The following is an 18,243-nucleotide window of genomic DNA, read 5'->3' on the forward strand; positions in this document are numbered from 1 at the left end:
AGCTTCCTTTAGTTGTTGTAGTAGTATCTCAGAGTAAGCATAACACCTCTGTCACAGAAACTGCAGTGGCTGTGTCCTGGTGACCTATGGGTAGAGTTAAAAGTGTTGGTCTTTCTCCACAATAGTCTGAGACCTATCTATATGGATGAGGTATCTCTCTCCTCATCCAGCACAGCTACAGTCACACTTGGTGTAAAGGCTTAGCCTGAAGTTTCCCTGATTTAAAAGACACTGAACTGCGAGTAAAGCGTTTTCCCTTGCCTTTACAGTTTACCCTCCACAGGTCTGAAACAGCTTGAATTTTTAATCTTCAGGGCATGATCATCTTTGACCAAGGAGTGAGTAGGATTTCTTCTGGAATCTGAGGCAGAAAATATAATTTTATTTATTCATTTATATGTTCATTTATTGCTAACTACTTGTTTTATACTGGTGAGATTTCTTGCTGTTTTATTTTTTGTCTCATGGCATGTTTGATTTTTTGTGGCTGTCAGCTCAAGGGAGGTTTGTAAGCTATTCAAATCAAAATAAAAACTGTTCCTATTTATCAAACATTAGGATATTTGACTGATTTTGGAAATTTAAATTAACTTCAGCAATGAATGAACTTTATTCTTTACTTTATTCTTACCTGGGAAGAATATGTGTGACCATCTGATCCACAAACAGGACTGGTATAGACTACTGGACACTGCTTGCAGTTTGATGAAATGGGACCACCTCTCCATTGTTTATGGCCTAAACCAGCCTCTTTCATACTGTAAGTAAACAAAAAGCATGTAACCTGATAAGTAACAGTATTTGTAAAAATATTTTCATACTATAACTGTCCATCACCTGAGGACCTTGTGCATTAGATTTTAGTGAGAAAAACATGTTTCTGCACTCTCACAGTGTTTATAAATACGACGCTCACTGAGGAATCTCAACATCTACATGGTATCTCTATACCTGTCTCTTTATAAGTAAGCAAAATGTAACTGAGAAAGAAGATTTATTAGCCCTTATGAATTTTATTTTAGTAAAAAATAAATCCAGTTTGAATAGAGGTGGCATTAATCTCCATGTTTAAAGAGTTACAAAAATAGAATGGTAAAATAAAAATAAATGCCTAAACTAGAAACTGTAACAAGGACATTCAGAAAACTATTTACTTTGTTTTCCTTTTTCTTTTTCTGGTCATCTCCCCTGTAATTCAGATTCTCCGACTTTCACTCAAAGAAAATTTCATGTATGAAGAAAAGGTGGTCACAACCAGCCTTGGCAATTCACTTGAGTAAACAGCAACCAAGACAGCTCTGCTAATCACAGGTGGTTCATGAATCAGAGTTTGAGATTTACTTGGCAAAAGTGATTAAGAGAAGCTAAATCATAGAAAAAAAAATGCAGGTTTTATTTATATCCTTCAATTGATTTGTGAAGGAAGTAAAAATGTGCAGTGGCACATGCATATACAGGCAGTCCCCGGGTTACATACAAGATAGGGACTGTAGGTTTGTTCTTAAGTTGAATTTGTATGTAAGTCGGAACTGGCGTCCAGCCGCTGCTGAAACTGACCAGCAGCTGACTACAGGAAGCCTGAGGCAGAGTTTCTCTGCCCCGGGCTTCCTGGAATCAGCCACTGATCAGTTTCAACAGCAGCTGAATCTGGACGCCTGGGACACTAGCTGCGCCCCCCTACCCCCAGCAGACCAGGGAGACGTGGAACAAAGCCGCGGAAGACCCGGGCGGTGGGACCCGGGCGGCGGGACCACGGCACGTCTGGCCGATCCCGCCGCCCGCGTCCTCCGCGGCTTTGCTCCGCGTCTCCCTGGTCTGCTGGGGGCCGCCCCCCCAGCAGACCAGGGAGACGCTGAGTAGCTTTCCTCGCCCCGGAGGACACGGGTGGCGGGACCACGGCGCGTCTGGGCTGTCCCCACTGCCCGCGTCCTTCGGGGCGAGAAAAGCCCCGTTTGTAAGTACGGATCCGACATAAGTCGGATCCACGTAACCCGGGGACTGCCTGTATCTGATGCTGAATTGCTTGTTGTCAATACATACTGGTCCTGATTATTATCTATGCTACGGCTCCTCTACACTACTTTGACAGTGAAAAGGGGATTTAAAGTGGGTAAAACATAATTTATACGCTTTTGTGCACAAATGTTGTGTGCATGTAAATTATGAACTAGAGCTATGTAAAAGTATTAATGTAAAGGAAATCAGGCCAATTACACATAAAACAATCACTTACTACAGCCAGAGACAATGAGAACATAAATTATCTACAAAACAAATGTATTTATGCAAGTTAAACCTGGCCAGGAAAATGATTAGGACTAGACATAGAAACATGGCACAAATGTCCACTTACATGCTCCAAATCAGCAAATACTAAGAACATGCTTAGAGGCTTTGCTCAATTGAGAATATAGATCTGCAAATGTACCCTAATCTTTACTGCAACATTCCTGCTATTCTCTACTTCAGGGCTGGACAATAATTTTTGACTGGGGGCCACTTCAGAAATTTCTGAAGTGTCCCACGCTGCCCTGGAAGGGTCAGGACCTCAGTTGGAAGAGACGGGGACAGGACACTTCCATGCTTCTCTGCCCAAAGACCCTGCCTGGTCCGTGGGTATGGGACCATGTGAAGTCTTTGCCTCCCGCCCACCCAGAGAGAACCACTAGCTGTTCTGAACAGCTGGGAGTTCCCTCTAGGCTCCCACACCATTGGCGGTGGGAGGAAACTTCGCGTACTTCCCCCCCATCCCACAGGTCAATCAGAGGCTCGGGAGAGCACACAGAGTCTCTTCCCACTCTGCAAGGAAGCACCACATTTAGAGTCACTCACCAGTAGGGTTGCCAGGTGTCCGGTATTCACCCAGACAGTCCAGTACTTTTGCCTCCTGTCCAGTAAACAAATTCAGAGAATACCAGACACCTGAGATGTTTGGTATTCTCTGGATTTTTCCCCAGCCAGGAGGCAAAAATGATGGGCACCTGGCAACCCTACAAACACTCAGCACCCAGCCTTTCCCCCCTCCCCCCCCCTCCGCCGAGCCCGAGCCCCAACCCCAACCCCCACTCCCATGCTTACCTGGTTCCCCAAGGCTGCCGGCACAAAATGGCTGCCAGCCAAAAGGCCTAGGGGAAGCAATGCTTCCCCTGGGTTTTAGTGCTCAACCTCTCCCCTGTTCCTATCTCTGCACTCTCTCTTAAAGGAGACATGCTGTTTTATTTTATTTTTTTGGCTTAATGAGTCCTTTTTTCTTTTGCTCAACAACTTTGGTCTCACCCCCTCCTTTTTTTTCCCCTTCAACAGAATTTTTTCCCCGTGTTTTGTGTGCGCGCGCGTGGGGGTAGGGGGGGATGTTTGGTATTTTTGTTTCAACTATCTGCCAACCCTACCCGCCAGCTGAGCAGCAGCTGATTGGTCTGGGGGCCGGAGGAGTGTGAAATCTCTCACTCCCTGCCATCCACAGCATTTAGAGTACACTACCTGACTGGCCTGGGGGCGGGGGAGCAGCAGAATCTCTGTGGGCTGAAGCAGCCCGCTTGGCAGGCCGGATTTGGCCCATTAAGGCCCTTTTGCCCACCCCTGCTCTACTGAATACTGATTCATTCATGACATATTTTGCAAACCTGTGAATTGCTTTGTGTAGATAAGTGTCTGCTGAAGACTGTTAACACCATTAATCTCCATCCCACTTTGGATAAGTCACTTAGCCTTTCTGTGCCTCAGTTCTCCATCTGTAAAATGTAAAACAGCACTGCCCTATCTCACAGGGGTTTTGTGAGGCTAAACACATTTTTAAAGTATCAGGCCTTACAACATTATGGTAATGAAGCCATATAAGAATTTTAGATCCACTTTGCTTTGGTGATTTATAAGATTAAAATTTTATTGGAATTCTGCAACAGTACTATGTCTCCAAATCCAACAGTTGTAGAATTCCAACAGGAGTAATAAAACATGGTCTTCACTAGTGACATCTATACTTTCCGGTTTGATGTTAAACATACTGGTATGGGAATTTAAAAAAAAAACTAATCTGTTTTTCACCAAAACCCCAAAAATACTGCAGATGAAAACATACACACTTCTTAATTATTAGTAATAGTTTCCATTCTCATTCTGAAGGATACAAATACTTATCTACAAACATCTATTATTTATAATACAAATACGTGTGAGTTGTCCTTTCCCATTTTCAGTATTTCAAGGTATGCAGCCTCCAATCCGTGAATGAAAATATGCACAAACATATATAAATGATTCACAGTCATGCTGAAAAGGCATAACAAATGGGATTTCTCAGGGAACAGTTTTGGGAACAGTTCTGTTTAATATCTTAATCAATGATCTCGATAGTGGCACAGAGTGGATGATACGAAACTGGGAGAGGTTGCAAGTGGTTTGGGGGAAAGGATAATAATTTAAAATGTTCTAGACAACCTGGACAAATGGTCTGAGGAGGAAATTGAATAAGGCAAATGCAAAGTGCTCCACTTGGAAGGGACAGTCACTATCACACACACAAATTTGGATATAAACTTAAAAAACAACTAATGGTCTGATAGAACTTTATAGACAAACAAAACATGTAGATGATATCATGAGCTTTCGTGGGCACAGCCCACTTCTTCAGATGACCGAAGTTTTACTGGAAATAACTGCTTAGCAAGGAGTACTGCAGAAAAGGATGTAGGGGTCACATCAGACCACAAGCTAAATAAGAGTCAACAGCTGCAATACTGTTACAAATAAAGCAAACATAATTCTGGGGTGTATTAACAGGAGTGTTGCAAACAATACACGAGAAGTAGTTCTGCTCTACTCTGTGATGATTAACCTCAACTCAAGTATTGTGTTCAGTTCTGGGCACCACATTTCAGGAATGATGTGGATCAACTGGAGAAGATCCAGAGAAGAGCAACAAAAATAAATAAAGGTCTATAAAACATGACCTGAGGGAAGACTGAAAGAAGTAGGTTTGTTTAGTCTGGATAAGAGAAGACTGAGAGGGCACAAGATAATAGCTTTCAAGAACCTAAAAGACTATAAGAACCTAAAAGACTGTTACAAGGAGGGGAGAGAGAAATTTTTCTCCATAACCTATGATGACAGGACATAAAGCAACAGGCTTAAATTGCAGCAAAGGAGGTTTAGGTTGGACATTAAGAAAAACTTCCTGTTGGAACAATTAAACACTGGAATAAATTGCCTCAGGAGGCTGTGGAATCTCCATCACTGGAGATTTTTAAGAGCAGGTTAGGCAAACATCTGGCCTCGATGATCTGGTTCTTGGTTCTGCCATGATGACATTTTGAGGTCCTTTCTAGTTCTAGTATTCCATGTTTTTATGACGTGAAAAGTTGAGATAACATACAAACTAAACTGAATTATAACCATTGCTATATGTTGCCGACGGCTTGAACAAATATACATTACATACTTATTTGGGATGTTTTGGAGTGTGAATTAAAGTGTCTTGGAAAAATTGAATCTTTTATATCAGTGTGTGTCAGTAAACATTGACTTAAATCACTGATAGTATCTTTCCAGCAGTTTCTATGTATTTTATTTTATTTTAACAAACAGGCAAAGTAAAAAAAATACAGTTTGACTTTTTATTTAAAGATATTTATTTTGTATATTTTGACGTGTGACCTTTGCAATGTGTTTTAACAGTTACAAAGTTTTAAACATTTTGAATTTCAATGTTTATTCTCATTAGATTGTCAGATTCCCCTTTATTGTCTAACTCCTTGTTCCATAATTTTACAGAACTGTGAAAATGTAACTAGATAAAAATAAAAATACTTAATATAAACCAAAATCACCCATCAAAATTATAACATTACATTCTGCCAAATGTAAATATCAATCCATAGTATAGGTTGAATCTCTAAATTCTGGGATTTTCTGGTCCGGCAATATCTGTGGGTCAGCAGAACCACAGATGTTTTTGAATCAGAGCACCCCAGCACCCAATATTGTGAACCCCATCCCTCGGGAGCCTTGGTCAAGCAGGGAAGAAGCGGGGCCGCACGGCTGGTGTGCTCTGTCTTCGGGAAGCCCTGGACGGGTGGTGCAGCAGCACTGAACCCCATCCCCAGGGATCTCCAGTTGGGTGAGGGAGAAATGGGGCCATGGATGCTGGGAAGCTCTGTGCCTGGGGAGTTCTGGCCTAGCGGAGCAACAGCGGTACCCGTAAGCAAGACCAAGCCATGCAGGCTGGAGCCCACTGGCACTGGGGCTGGAGCAGAGTCAACTGCAGGGAGCAGGAGCATCCTGGGAGGTGAGTGGCAGGGGATCTCCCTGTATCCAGCACATTCCTTAATTCAGGACGGGTCAGGTCCCGAGGGTGCCGGACAAGGGAGGTCCAACCAATGCCAACTAACACGCACATGGATAGAGAAACATGTTAAAGAAAACCTCTACATATGCAACTATAAAAGCCTGATTATACTTTTTCCTTATGAGCAGCACAATATCTATTACATAATAAGGACATTTTAATGTTTCAACTCTTGGGTGTAGAAACATATTGTGAACAGTTATTAAAGAGTGCAGAGAGAAAAATCAGCATACATAAAAGATGAGTAATTAATATTCAGTCTGCCATATCTTTATTTTCTTTATTATTTTAATAGAATTAGAAGAGGAAAAAATCAGAATCACTATGGGCACGTCTACGCAAGCAGGGCTAAAGCCAAAATAAGCTACACAACTTAAGCTACGTCAATTGTGTAGCTTAAGTCGAAATAGCTTATTTTGGTTTTTGGCACTGTCTACACAGCAGGCAGTCTGAGAAAGAACACTCTTCCTCTGACTTCCTTTATTCCTCATAAAATGAGGGTTACAGAAGTCAGAGGAAGCAGCTCCACATTAATTTGACATTATGTCGAAATAACTTCTTGTAGTATAGACGCGGACTATGTTATTTCAGAATAACGTCAGTTATTCCAAAATAACGCTGCTGTGTAGACATACCCTATGATGTGCACATGCTGGCAGTGAGGAACTGTACTGCTATAATTCTTCCTGGTCTCATTTTCTTCTGTTTTACCATCCTTACTTGTCATGTAAAAGGCAGACGGTAAGGTGTCTTTCTATGTCTTCTAAGTGGTGGCAATTTGTTCTTGGGTACAATCACATATAATCTATGTTGGTACTAAGAAAAGTAACAATCAGTAAACATGTATAAACATGATGGGCTGTACTTCCAGCATAATTTTACTGAAACATATATGATTACATCCATTTGCACAAACAAAACCATGCTTATGTGTGTAGAGTGAGTAACTGAACATGCAATAGGGCAGTGAGACACAATTAGGATATCAACCCAATTAATCCATCATGCAAATACCTGTTTGCATATATCAGCATAGTTTTCTGTACACACAAGTATATTACTTAGAAATATCATGGGTACAGTTAAAATGGGTCACAAACTGTGGTTCAGTACCAAACGTCTAAGTAACTACTTAAATACATATACATACAAAACCAAATTTTGCAATTCAAATATGCTATAAGTCCTTAATTTAAATAGCTGCACTCTGTTGATATTTGAAGTAAATGGGGCTGGCTCACTGTTGCTATGTGGAACTTAAATGTGATTCAAAGGACTTGTAAAATTCTTGCATCAAGATGACAGTTGTGATGCTAATAGACTTCCAAGGCAGAACTATTTAAAGGTTTTCTGATTGTGTGCCAGCATGGGGCTTTGAGGAGTCTTTGGCTGGACAGTATCATTAACATAATTGGACGAAAGACTTATTTAGCATTAATCAGACTATTTTCACTAGAGCAGATTTGGATTTTCTTTGGAGTGCTCTTTTATCTGGTACTTTCTTGATGCTGCAAATAGGAATGAAATATCACTGCCACCATATTACTGAAATTTTCCTTGTAAGTGACAAAATTAAGTGAAGGCACTACTGTTCCAAACTTTTTGCTATGCTGTCTTGACTTGCCACGTTACTTAGGGTTAATTAACAAAACATAAGAAAACACTGTGACAAGGAATAGTCAATCAGTCCCCCCAAAATTAACAAAACAGTGTTAGCTTTAGAAAAGACCACTTAAGACAGAAGACCACAGATATCAACTTGTATTATTTTTAAGCATTTTGAATTTTCATAGCATTGAAAAAGACATAATCAGAACATGTAGCCCATGGGACTATGCTTCTGGGGTTTTTAATATCTTCCAACAAAAAGCACCCAACAGGCCAGACTTGAAAAATTATGCATAAGCTATCAGTTTGGTCAGACATTGTCAACATACATACATATAGCAGGTTTCCAGAAGTTATTTGTGTGTGTTTAAAAGGGATAATATTGTTTTATCTGAACTGGAGATGGGAAAATGAGGAAACATGAGAAAAAGAGATGTTCTTAAAGATGTAAGTATCCGAAATCCTAGTGCCTGCTTCTGCCAATATGTTGCATGAATAATGTAAACAAGGGCAATTTCTCTTCTGCTTTCAATGGGTGTATTTCACTGAGTTCATGGAGTTTTACCCATTTACACTAGCAGAGATTCTATAGCATTAACACAGAAAAGCTCTGGGACCTTTCACATTGAAACTTTCACAACTAGCAAACTTGAAATAGCACAGAGATTTTTCTCCTTTCGAGAGTGAATTTTCTCTATCTCGGGGAGGAAGGGCACAGATAGCCCAAAATAAAGCTAAAACCACAGTTCTTTTGTTTTGTGGTGGATATGAGAAATGAAGAAGCTGCAAAGACAGAATCTGATGTCCCTAGCAGCCTAGCTTGTCGTGGAGCAGAATTCAGTGGCACTTTTGTCTTTGGGAAAAAGGTGAGGAAAGAGGTCTGAAAGCCAAAAGGTCTGATTAATGAGCCATGAAATCCATGTTGCCAGCATGCTGGGCCACAATAATACACTGAAATATAGGTCATAGAAGAGCTGTTCAGATGCCTTCCACCCTGGCTACAGACTAGGACAATGACTCAATCTCTACAGTCCCCGTACTCGTACTGGAATGTGCACAGCCAGTTTAGCTTTGTATAAGTCACCAGAGATTTACTTTGAATGCCTATAAAATAAACCAAACCTAGCCAAAACTGCACTGTAACTGTGTAGGTTTTGTTTATTTGTTTTGAAGTCAACTGCGTCTTGTTGAGTTTTATGGACTTAATGTATTGTCACATTTTGTTATACTGATGTTAGCAACAGATAATTTTGATGATGCAGAAGCATAATGAATGCACATTCTCCTTATAAAACCTAAACTTTCAAATGCTACAGTAGCACTGCTGTAGCGCTGCAGCATACTATAGAAACTATGGTAATGGAAGTGGGTTTCCTCAATATTATTGTAGCCGTCCCCCCACCCTAGAATGAGGTAATAGCTAAGTCCATGGAAGAATTATTTGGTCAACCTAGCTGCATCTACACTGGATGTTTGGCTGACCTGAGTTGTAGAAGGCATAGAATTTCTCTGAGCCCTGAGTGATGTAGCTAGATTGACTTAAGTTTTAGGTGCAGACCATGCTTCAGCTATTCATAAATTATTTTGGCTTTGTTGTTTTCACTTTTGCTAAAGCTCATTCCGGTAGTTTCTGTTGGTTAACTCAGATTGGAATTCTGCTGAAATAGAAGCATCTTAGGCCTTGTCTACACCTAAAAGCTAGGCCAACCTAGCTATGTCACTTAGGGCTGTGAACAACTTCACATCCTGTATAATGCAGTTAGGTCAACCTAATTTCCACTGTGTCCTGGCTGGGGCACTGCAATCATGCCTAGTGGGAAGGAGTGGAGGGATTGCTAACTTTCAACACTGTACATTCAATTTTCACAAGAAGCCAAAAATCAAGCCATGCACATTTCAAAACAAGGTCAAAACAACCCAGTTCCTAAAAGAACTCCCAACATCATGTCACTACATCCCCCCCAGCATGCAGGGCGGGTTCTGAGACTCTGATGGGCCTACTGTGCACCTCTGAACTCTCTTCTCCTTGCTCTCCCCCTTATAGGAAGCCAATTTAAAAAGAAGCAGCAGCAGCAGCGAGCCAAACCAGAACTAAAGTTTAAAGCCAGGAAAGTGAAAAAGCATGACTGGTCACCATGGGCCATTAGTTAAAAACATTCTTAACTCTGCACAAAATGTTATGGTTGTCCTCTCAAACATTGAACATTGACTTAATACAGCTCAATCTTTCTATGCAGAAGAAAAATGCCACTTTCACCATTTAGTAGCAGTTGACGTTTAATACACTACTGTACAGTATTTGCTTCTTTTTGGGGGAGGGAGAGAGAGGGAGAGGGAGGGAAGAAGAGGTCTCTGCTGCTGCCCAAATAAGGTGTGTGATTGCCTGATGAGTTCTTAATGCTAGTGTTCTGAACTCTGAGGTTCTACTGCACACACACTAGATTGTCCCTTCACAAAGCATGGTATCCAGCAGACATGTAAAAACAGGATCCCACGGGTAGAGGGCTGCTCCAGACCGGCTGGGCCCACTATGCTGTGGGCAGGAAAAGCAGCCCAGTTTGAGCTGGGCCTGCCAGACTGTGGGCAGGGAGCTGCTCGGGCTGGGTCAGGCTGTCAGTTACTAGGAAGCATACCCTGGTAAGGGGGATGTTTATTGATTAACCAGTTATGTTGTTTCATCCTTAGTATCCAGGGGTGCGGATTTTGGTTTCCACAGTAAAAACGAAGGGGTTTGTGCCCACACCTGTTGAATCCTTGGATATCAGCAAGAAGCCGGGCCATTGACCAGCAGCTGTGTCTCTGGCCTTTCTGTGCTGGCCCCTCACTCTTGATCTCTAGCAGCATGGCTACAGAAGTCATGTCATCACAAACTGGCAACTGGACTCAGCAGCTCATGGGGATTCCAAACCAGATATGTGGAAAAGTTCATGACTCCATTCACTATTCTAAATGATGTCTGTGTTGACAATGTGCATCCTCTATATTCCCTTACCTATTCCTCCTCTGCAGATCTTGAGCAAGAAAGAATCTTTGACAGAACTTGCAAGGGAGGGGGCAGAACAGTGGCTCAAGGGCAGATGAGTGCCTCTCCTGTGTGGAAGGAGAGCTCTATGTAAGGAAGAGCCCTCCATATACTGATGTGTGGGTTTGTGATCTGGCACACTGAACACTTTCCACAAAGAAAACAAAGACTCTTTATACATTGTAGAGAGCAATCCCAACTTTGGTAGAAAAGTTGATTAGATGACTTATAGGTATTTCTCCATCTATAGTTTCTTTGAAAAGGGCTTTTCCAGGATATTGCTTTCCAACATAATTTAAATTAGTTATTACCACTCAAGAAAATGATCTTGGAATCACCATGGACTGTTCTCTGCAAATATCTGATCAAAGTGTGGTGGCAGTAAAAAAAGGTAGCCGTATGTTAGGAAAGGAATACATTAGAAAAGAAATATATCACAAGACAGAAAATATCAAAGTGACACTATATAAAACCATGAAATATCCATATCTTGAATACTACATTCAGTTCTGGTTACTCTATGTGTTAGGCCTACCGTGCAAAACCAAAACTACAAGTGGCATCTTTTTACAGCATCGGAAAACTGTTAAGAACAGACAAAAACAGTGGAGTATTCATGAGTGGGATAGATAGGTCAAGTGGATCCCAGTGTTTTAGGTGAATCTGGTTGAAGGAGGTTACAGAAGGAAGCAACTTCTGCTAGAGTCAATGAAGATTCTACTCTGCCTCTCTAAAGCCAGTAAAATTGACTTTCAAAAGGTACAGAAGACATTCTCAAGTATTTAATAAAACTTCAGAGATAAGTGGGAACCTTCACTGACATTACACAGGGAATGGTAGGCCTCTCAGGCTTTGTCTACACTACGTGCTTTGCCAGAAGAGGCAATGCAAATTAAACATGGATTAGCATTTTCTCTTGCTTCATTTGCATAATTTCTTCTGGTCCATTTTTGTGCAAGGGGTTTTTCTGCAAAACCCCCTTTTTGGCACAAGATCCAGGGGAAGCATAAAGATCTTGTGCAAAAAGGGTTTTTAGTCCAAAACGGACATGTCCACACTGCTTGTTTTTGTGCAAAAATCCATTGTGCAAAAACAGACTGGAAGAAATTATGCAAATGAAGTGCGAGAAGATGCTAGTATGTGCTTCACTTGCGTTGCCTCTTCCAGCAAATCGCGTAGTGTAGCCATAGCCGCAAAGTTACGGGTGTTTTAATGGAAGTTCAGAAAAAACACTTTTTTAAATTTTCTGTTTTACAAACAAATGTTCAGAAATGTGAGCATAAACCATTGTCCACCTACTGAATATATCAAACTAATTTCATAGTTAATTTTAGTAGCTTTGAAAGGGACAAAAAAGAAGTCTAGAAGAAATTGACTCACTTTCTGAAAGTATACAATCATAACACATAGTGACAGATATTTGAAGTTAATTAGCATGACCGCTATTTGTGCTTTTTTAGTGGTACCTAGATTTGGCAAAGGAATTTTATTTTTAAGCCTAGGGGATAAAACACACAAAAGTTACTCGGAAGATTCAATCTACATTGCATTGTGCATGTGGCTATTTCAGAGAAATGTACATCAGTGCTTCTCAGTGGGTTAAACATAGCTCAGCTCCTTTACTTTAGCACTAACTACATTCAGATTTTTCTTGTTATTACAAACATGCTATTGCTAAACACACAGCTGTCGTTTTTTTTTTTAAAAATCCTGCTTAAGATTTGCTTGGTAATTAAAAAATTCCTTTGCTCTATATACCTCTGCAGCACTAAAATTCCACTTTGCCCTTCAGGGGACTTCTTGCCCTGCAAAGCGAAAAAGAAACCCTCTGCAGGAGAAAAAAAATACTCTCGTCCCACAGAACAGAGGGAAATTTAAGGCACCCTCGGAGTAAGGCTATAGTAAAGAACGGTGAAACTTTTAAACACTAACATAAGCTATTTTATAAATGAAATAAATTACATCTTTCATATTGTGTTAAAGTTTTAAAATACATGTCACACCTAAAATGGTAACATGCTTTACACTTAACATCCTTTATTTTGCTAGAATTTGATTCTTTTAGATAGTACACTATATCCAGAATTACACAAATACACAGCTTATGATTCTATAACATTGTCATACTACATTAACAGCCTTTTTAGTTCAAAAAGCTTATTTAGCTCACAGACTCTTATTCATTTCACTTTAATAGGCAATAATCGCCTTGGGAATGGCAGAAGAAGAAATATGAAGCCTTGTAAAAAAAAATTCAACACAGTATCATCAGGGTAGGTAAGAGACTACATAGAACAGTTTTATTATTTAGTGTGTGATAGGAGACTAAGTTACCAGAGAAAGGAAATTGCTTACGAAGTAATATATTAGGGTTGCCAGGTACCTGGTATTGAACCAGGCAGTCCGGTATTTTCACCTCCTGTCCGGTAAAAAAAAAAAAAAAAAAAAATCAGAAAATATCGGACACATAAAATGTCCAGTATTTTCTGATTTTTTTTCCCAGCCAAGAGGCGAAAAGCCCAGGTGCTTACTCCCAGTTCCTCAGGGGAGTTGTCCATCCCAGAGCAGGGAGGCAAGATGGCGGGCAGCCGCTGGCAGCCTGTTAGGGCCAAAAAGACTCAAAAGCGTTTCTTAAAAGGGCCACTCTGTTTTTCGTGTGTGTTTTTTGGGGGGTTTTTTGGCTTAAAAACTCTCAGGGGCCTTTTTTTTCAGTATTTTTTCAGAAATCATCTGGAAATCCTATAATATAGTTAAAATACCCAATATTATGAATATTGGTAACAGAGAAATAGCAACACTGACAGTTATTCAAAAAATTAGTCATCACATACATTCAGGTATACTTAAGTCAGACATAAGGCATGGATAGCAAATCAATAACATGTATTCCCAAAATATTACAAGCTCCCAACTTAGCAGACGTTTGCTAACACCACAATATAATCAGGATGGTCCAGAATACTGAAACAACTAGGAAATAGAATCACAGAACTGGAAGAAACCTCAGGAAGTCATCAAGTCCAGTCCCCCGCACATGACAGGACTAAGCACTAAGCATTCCTAACAGGTATTTGTCTAAACTGCTCTTAAAAAATGTAGTGATGGAGATACCACTGCATCCTGGGCAATTTATTCCATTGCTTAGCAAGCTTGACAGGAAGTTTTTCCTAATGTGCAATCTGAAAGTCCCTTGCTACAATTTAAGACCATTGTTTCTTGTCCTATCATCTTAGGTAGCAAAAAAGATGTACAAAATCTAGTGACGACTCTATGTAGTTGTAAATCAATATGTTTTAAGAGTTACATCAACCAGTGAAAATGTATCTTTCATAAGGAAACATGTGAAGTACAAATGGAAAAGTATTAACGAATATTTCAATCACTCCTTTATATCACCCTGAGACGGGGCAGACAGCCTCGCCATGCTGCCCCACACTGTCAGAAGTGGCGGAGGAACCGCGGGGTAGCCCGGGGCTGCATTGATCCCAGAGGGTGCGACCATGGCGGTGGAGCTGCAGCCCGGGGCGGCGCTCCTGGATGACATTCCCTGTGACGTCACCCCGGGACTCCCAGGGAGCCGGATGACGCAGGCGGGGGCGGAGCCAGCCGGGGACGCGGAATGGCGGCCCTTTCAAAAGGTGCCGAGAGAGGCAAGCAGAGGAGAGGAACGCAGAGAAGCCGGAGACTCCTGCTGCCGCTCGGAGAAGGCAACGAGCGGTGAGTCTCTCCCCACGGTGGGGAGTAAACTAGTTCAGACCGGGGAGAAGAGGCCCAGGGCAGGGCCGTGGACCCCGTGAATGGAGGATTAAGGGGTCTCCACCATTGGCAAGGGAGAACCTTCCCTGCCTTAGGGCCCTGGGCCAGGACTCGGAGAGAGGGAGGGCCCGAGTCCCCTCCCCGGTCCCCCCTGACCTGCCTTGCGGCCGATCCCGTCGGCTACGACAAAAGGCCTGGCCAGGGGTCTCTAGATACGAGGGAACGGTATCGCCTCCTCCCGGACTTGGGTGGGGGCGAGAGACTAATCAGTTACACGTGGTGGAGAATGTGGGCATGACCCCGCCCCTGAGGTAAGGGGCGTAGAGTGCTCGGTGGGAGACTCTTTCAAAAAAAAAAAATGGACTCGGCCCGATCGCACTAACAAATCGCTAATTCCCTGAGCAGAAACATGGAGGTGAACAAAATCCTCGAGTGGCTGGTGGAAAACCAGAAGCAAATGCAGCAGCAGCAAACCCAAGCATTGCAGCAGATCCTGGATAAGTTTCAGGAACAGCAGGGGCGAATGGTCCAAGAGCTGTGAGAGGCCCCGATGGGTACGGGCACAATGGGAAGTGGACCCACTGGGATGGGGAGCAAGGAAGGTATGGTGGGTATGCAGCTGCCAATTCGGTTGGCCCAACTAGGACCGGAGGACGACCCCGAAGCCTTCCTCATGACATTCGAGCGGGTGGCCATGGCCGCTAAGTGGCCGCAGGAGTACTGGGCGACCCTCCTAGCCCTCTATCTGTCCGGGCCGGCACAGCTAGCCTACCAAGGGATGGCAGTCCGAGAGGCCCTATGTTACTACAAAGTGAAAGAGGCCATCCTGGACCAGCTCGTAGTCTTGCTCGAGACATACCGCCAAAGGTTCCGGGAGGCCCGCTACGAACCACGGGAATGCCCCAGGGTCATGGCCCAGTGGGTTAAAGAAGCGGGGATGAGGTGGCTCGAACCCGAGAACAAGTCCGGGGTACAAGTGGTCGAGGTGATAATACTAGAGCTATATGTAAAGATTCTGCCGGCTGAAGGTCAGTGGTGGGTGCGGCGGCACCTACCCGAGATGCTGGAAGAAGCCATAACCCTAATGGAGCGTTTCCTTGCTGCCGAGGGGTCCGAAGTGGCCCGGCCCAAGAATGCGGCAAGAGACACCCAGGGCGGGCCTCCACCACCGCGAGCTGGAACGAAATCCCAGCCCGACCACGGCCGCAGGACCTCCTTAAATCTAGGGCCGGAAAGGAGACTAGCTCCTCGGTGGAGCCGACCGGAGGGTCCGACGTCCAGCACAGAGAGACCTCACCACGAGCCAGAAAGGAGCCCAAGGCCCGAAACCGGAACCAGAGGGGCATGTTACCAGTGCGGCCAGGAAGGTCACTACAAAAAGGACTGCCCTCTCATGGACTGCATGTTCGGACAAGGGCCCGCAGGGAAGGTAAATGGGACCAAGCGCAAGTAACACACGGGATATGGGTGGGCGGACGGCGGGTGAAGGCGGTGTTAGATTCAGGATGCGGCCAAACAATGATAAGGGCCAACGTCCTTAAGCCCCGTAAACCCCGGGGCCCCCGAGAATACATGCGGTTCATCCATGGGGACATTCACTCCTACCCCACGACACGGGCGGTAATCGATGACGGGCAGGTGAAAGGAACCTGTGAGGTGGCAATCGCGCTCAAACTGGCCTATCCTGCGCTACTAGGAAGGGACTGGCCAGGACTAGGCCGTTTACTGAGTAACTGGGGGCAAGCGCAGGGGAACCCGAAGGGGGAAATGCAAGATGGGCAGGTCCTAGTGGAACATGGAGAGGAGGTGGCAGGACCACCGGCCAAGACCGTACCTCAGCCAGGCACGCAGATAACGACACCGCGCCTAGAATTAGATGACTTTGTGTCTCTACAGCGGGAAGATCCGACCCTCCGCAACGCGTGGGCACAGATAGGAGCAGTGGAGGAAAGGGGAGGGCAGAAGACTCCAGGGACCCGCTTTGAGGTACAACAGGACCGCCTGTTCCGCGTCACCCCCGGGGAAGCAGGAGGGGAAGAGAGGCGTCAGCTGATCATACCCCGACCATACAGGGGAAAGTAATGGAGTTAGCCCACGACCACGCCTGGGCGGGCCACCTGGGAACTGAAAAATCGCAGCAACGAATCCTCCAACGATTTTATTGGCCGGGGGTCTACCAAGATGTTAAAGACTTCTGTGCCTCTTGTCCCCAGTGCCAACAAACATCCACATCCAAGGTACCCCCCGCACCCCTCATCCCTCTCCCCATCGTGGGAACCCCATTCGAACGCATCGCGTTGGATTTGGTGGGACCGCTAGAGAAGTCGGGCAGGGGGCATATATATATTTTGGTCATCATTGATTACGCAACAAGGTACCCTGAGGCTGTCCCCCTGAGGAAGGCTACGGCCACCGCGATAGCAGAGGAGCTGGTAAGGGTATTTTCCCGAGTTGGATTACCAAAAGAGTTGCTAACCGACCAAGGGACTAACCTAACATCCAAAGTAATGACTGAATTATGTAGACTCCTCCAGGTGCGGAAACGCCGAATGTCCATTTACCATCTCCAAACGGACGGGCTCATGGAACATTTCAACCGTTCATCGCAGACGACCCCTGAGACAGGGATAAGCTGTTGCCCGCCTTGACGTTCGCGGTCCGAGAGGTACCCCAAGCATCACTCGGGTTTTCCCCCTTTGAATTACTGTACGGGCGATGACCCCGGGGAATCCTCGACCTAGTAAAATAGGGGTGGGAGGAACAAGCAACCCCAGCTCTTGGCGTAGCACAATATGTAGAGAAGTTACAAAAGAACCTGGGGCCTTGCCGAATGGGCGCGCGAAAACCTCCTGAAAGCCCAAGAGGGGCAACGGGCCCATTATAACTGTAAGACACAGGCAAGGATATTCGCGCCGGGTGACCCCGTGCTATTATTACTCCCAACGAGGGAATCAAAATTGCTGGCCTGATGGCAGGGACCTTTCAAAGTGGTGAGGCAGGTAGGCCCAGTAGACTACGAAGTCTTAATAAACAGCAACTGGAAAGAAACTCAGATTTATCACGTAAATCTGCTAAAAAGGTGGAACCCCTGGGAAGCCCTCTTGATCGACCCACGACCCGCAGACATCGAATTCGAGCCCTGGGGAGATACGGAAATAGCCGTATATCAGGCCAGGATCAAGGAGACGCTTTCTGAGACCCAGCGGGAACAGGTGAAACACGCACTACAACAATTCCAGGGGGTGTTGACCAACCGGCTGAGAAAAGCCCAGGGGATATGCCACGACATTATAACCGAACCAGGTAAGGTGGTGCGAGACCACCTGCGGCCATTACCACGCAAGCTATGGAGTGTGGTGAAAGAGGAACTCCAGGCGATGTTGGATTGACGGGTGATCCAAGAGTCGCGAAGCGAATGGCGAAGCCCGATAGTGTTGGTGCCGAAGTCTGACGGGTCCACCCGATTCTGCATCGACTTTCGCAAGGAAAACGCTATCTCCAGGTTCGACGCTTA

At 44.1% G+C, this 18,243-nt stretch overlaps 1 protein-coding gene across 1 annotated transcript in view; it reads right to left on the reverse strand.

The window, feature by feature from the left end:
* SPOCK3 (SPARC (osteonectin), cwcv and kazal like domains proteoglycan 3) overlaps positions 1-18,243 on the reverse strand; it is a 360,390-nt gene that overhangs the window by 116,681 nt on the left and 225,466 nt on the right. Inside the window, exon 5 of the mRNA XM_006111699.4 lies at positions 632-758. Within this exon, the coding sequence (XP_006111761.2) occupies positions 632-758 (127 nt within the window). The remainder of the gene's footprint in view (positions 1-631; positions 759-18,243) is intronic.

This window comes from Pelodiscus sinensis, chromosome 5, assembly GCF_049634645.1.
Source record: "Pelodiscus sinensis isolate JC-2024 chromosome 5, ASM4963464v1, whole genome shotgun sequence".
Taxonomy (NCBI): Eukaryota; Metazoa; Chordata; order Testudines; family Trionychidae; genus Pelodiscus; species Pelodiscus sinensis.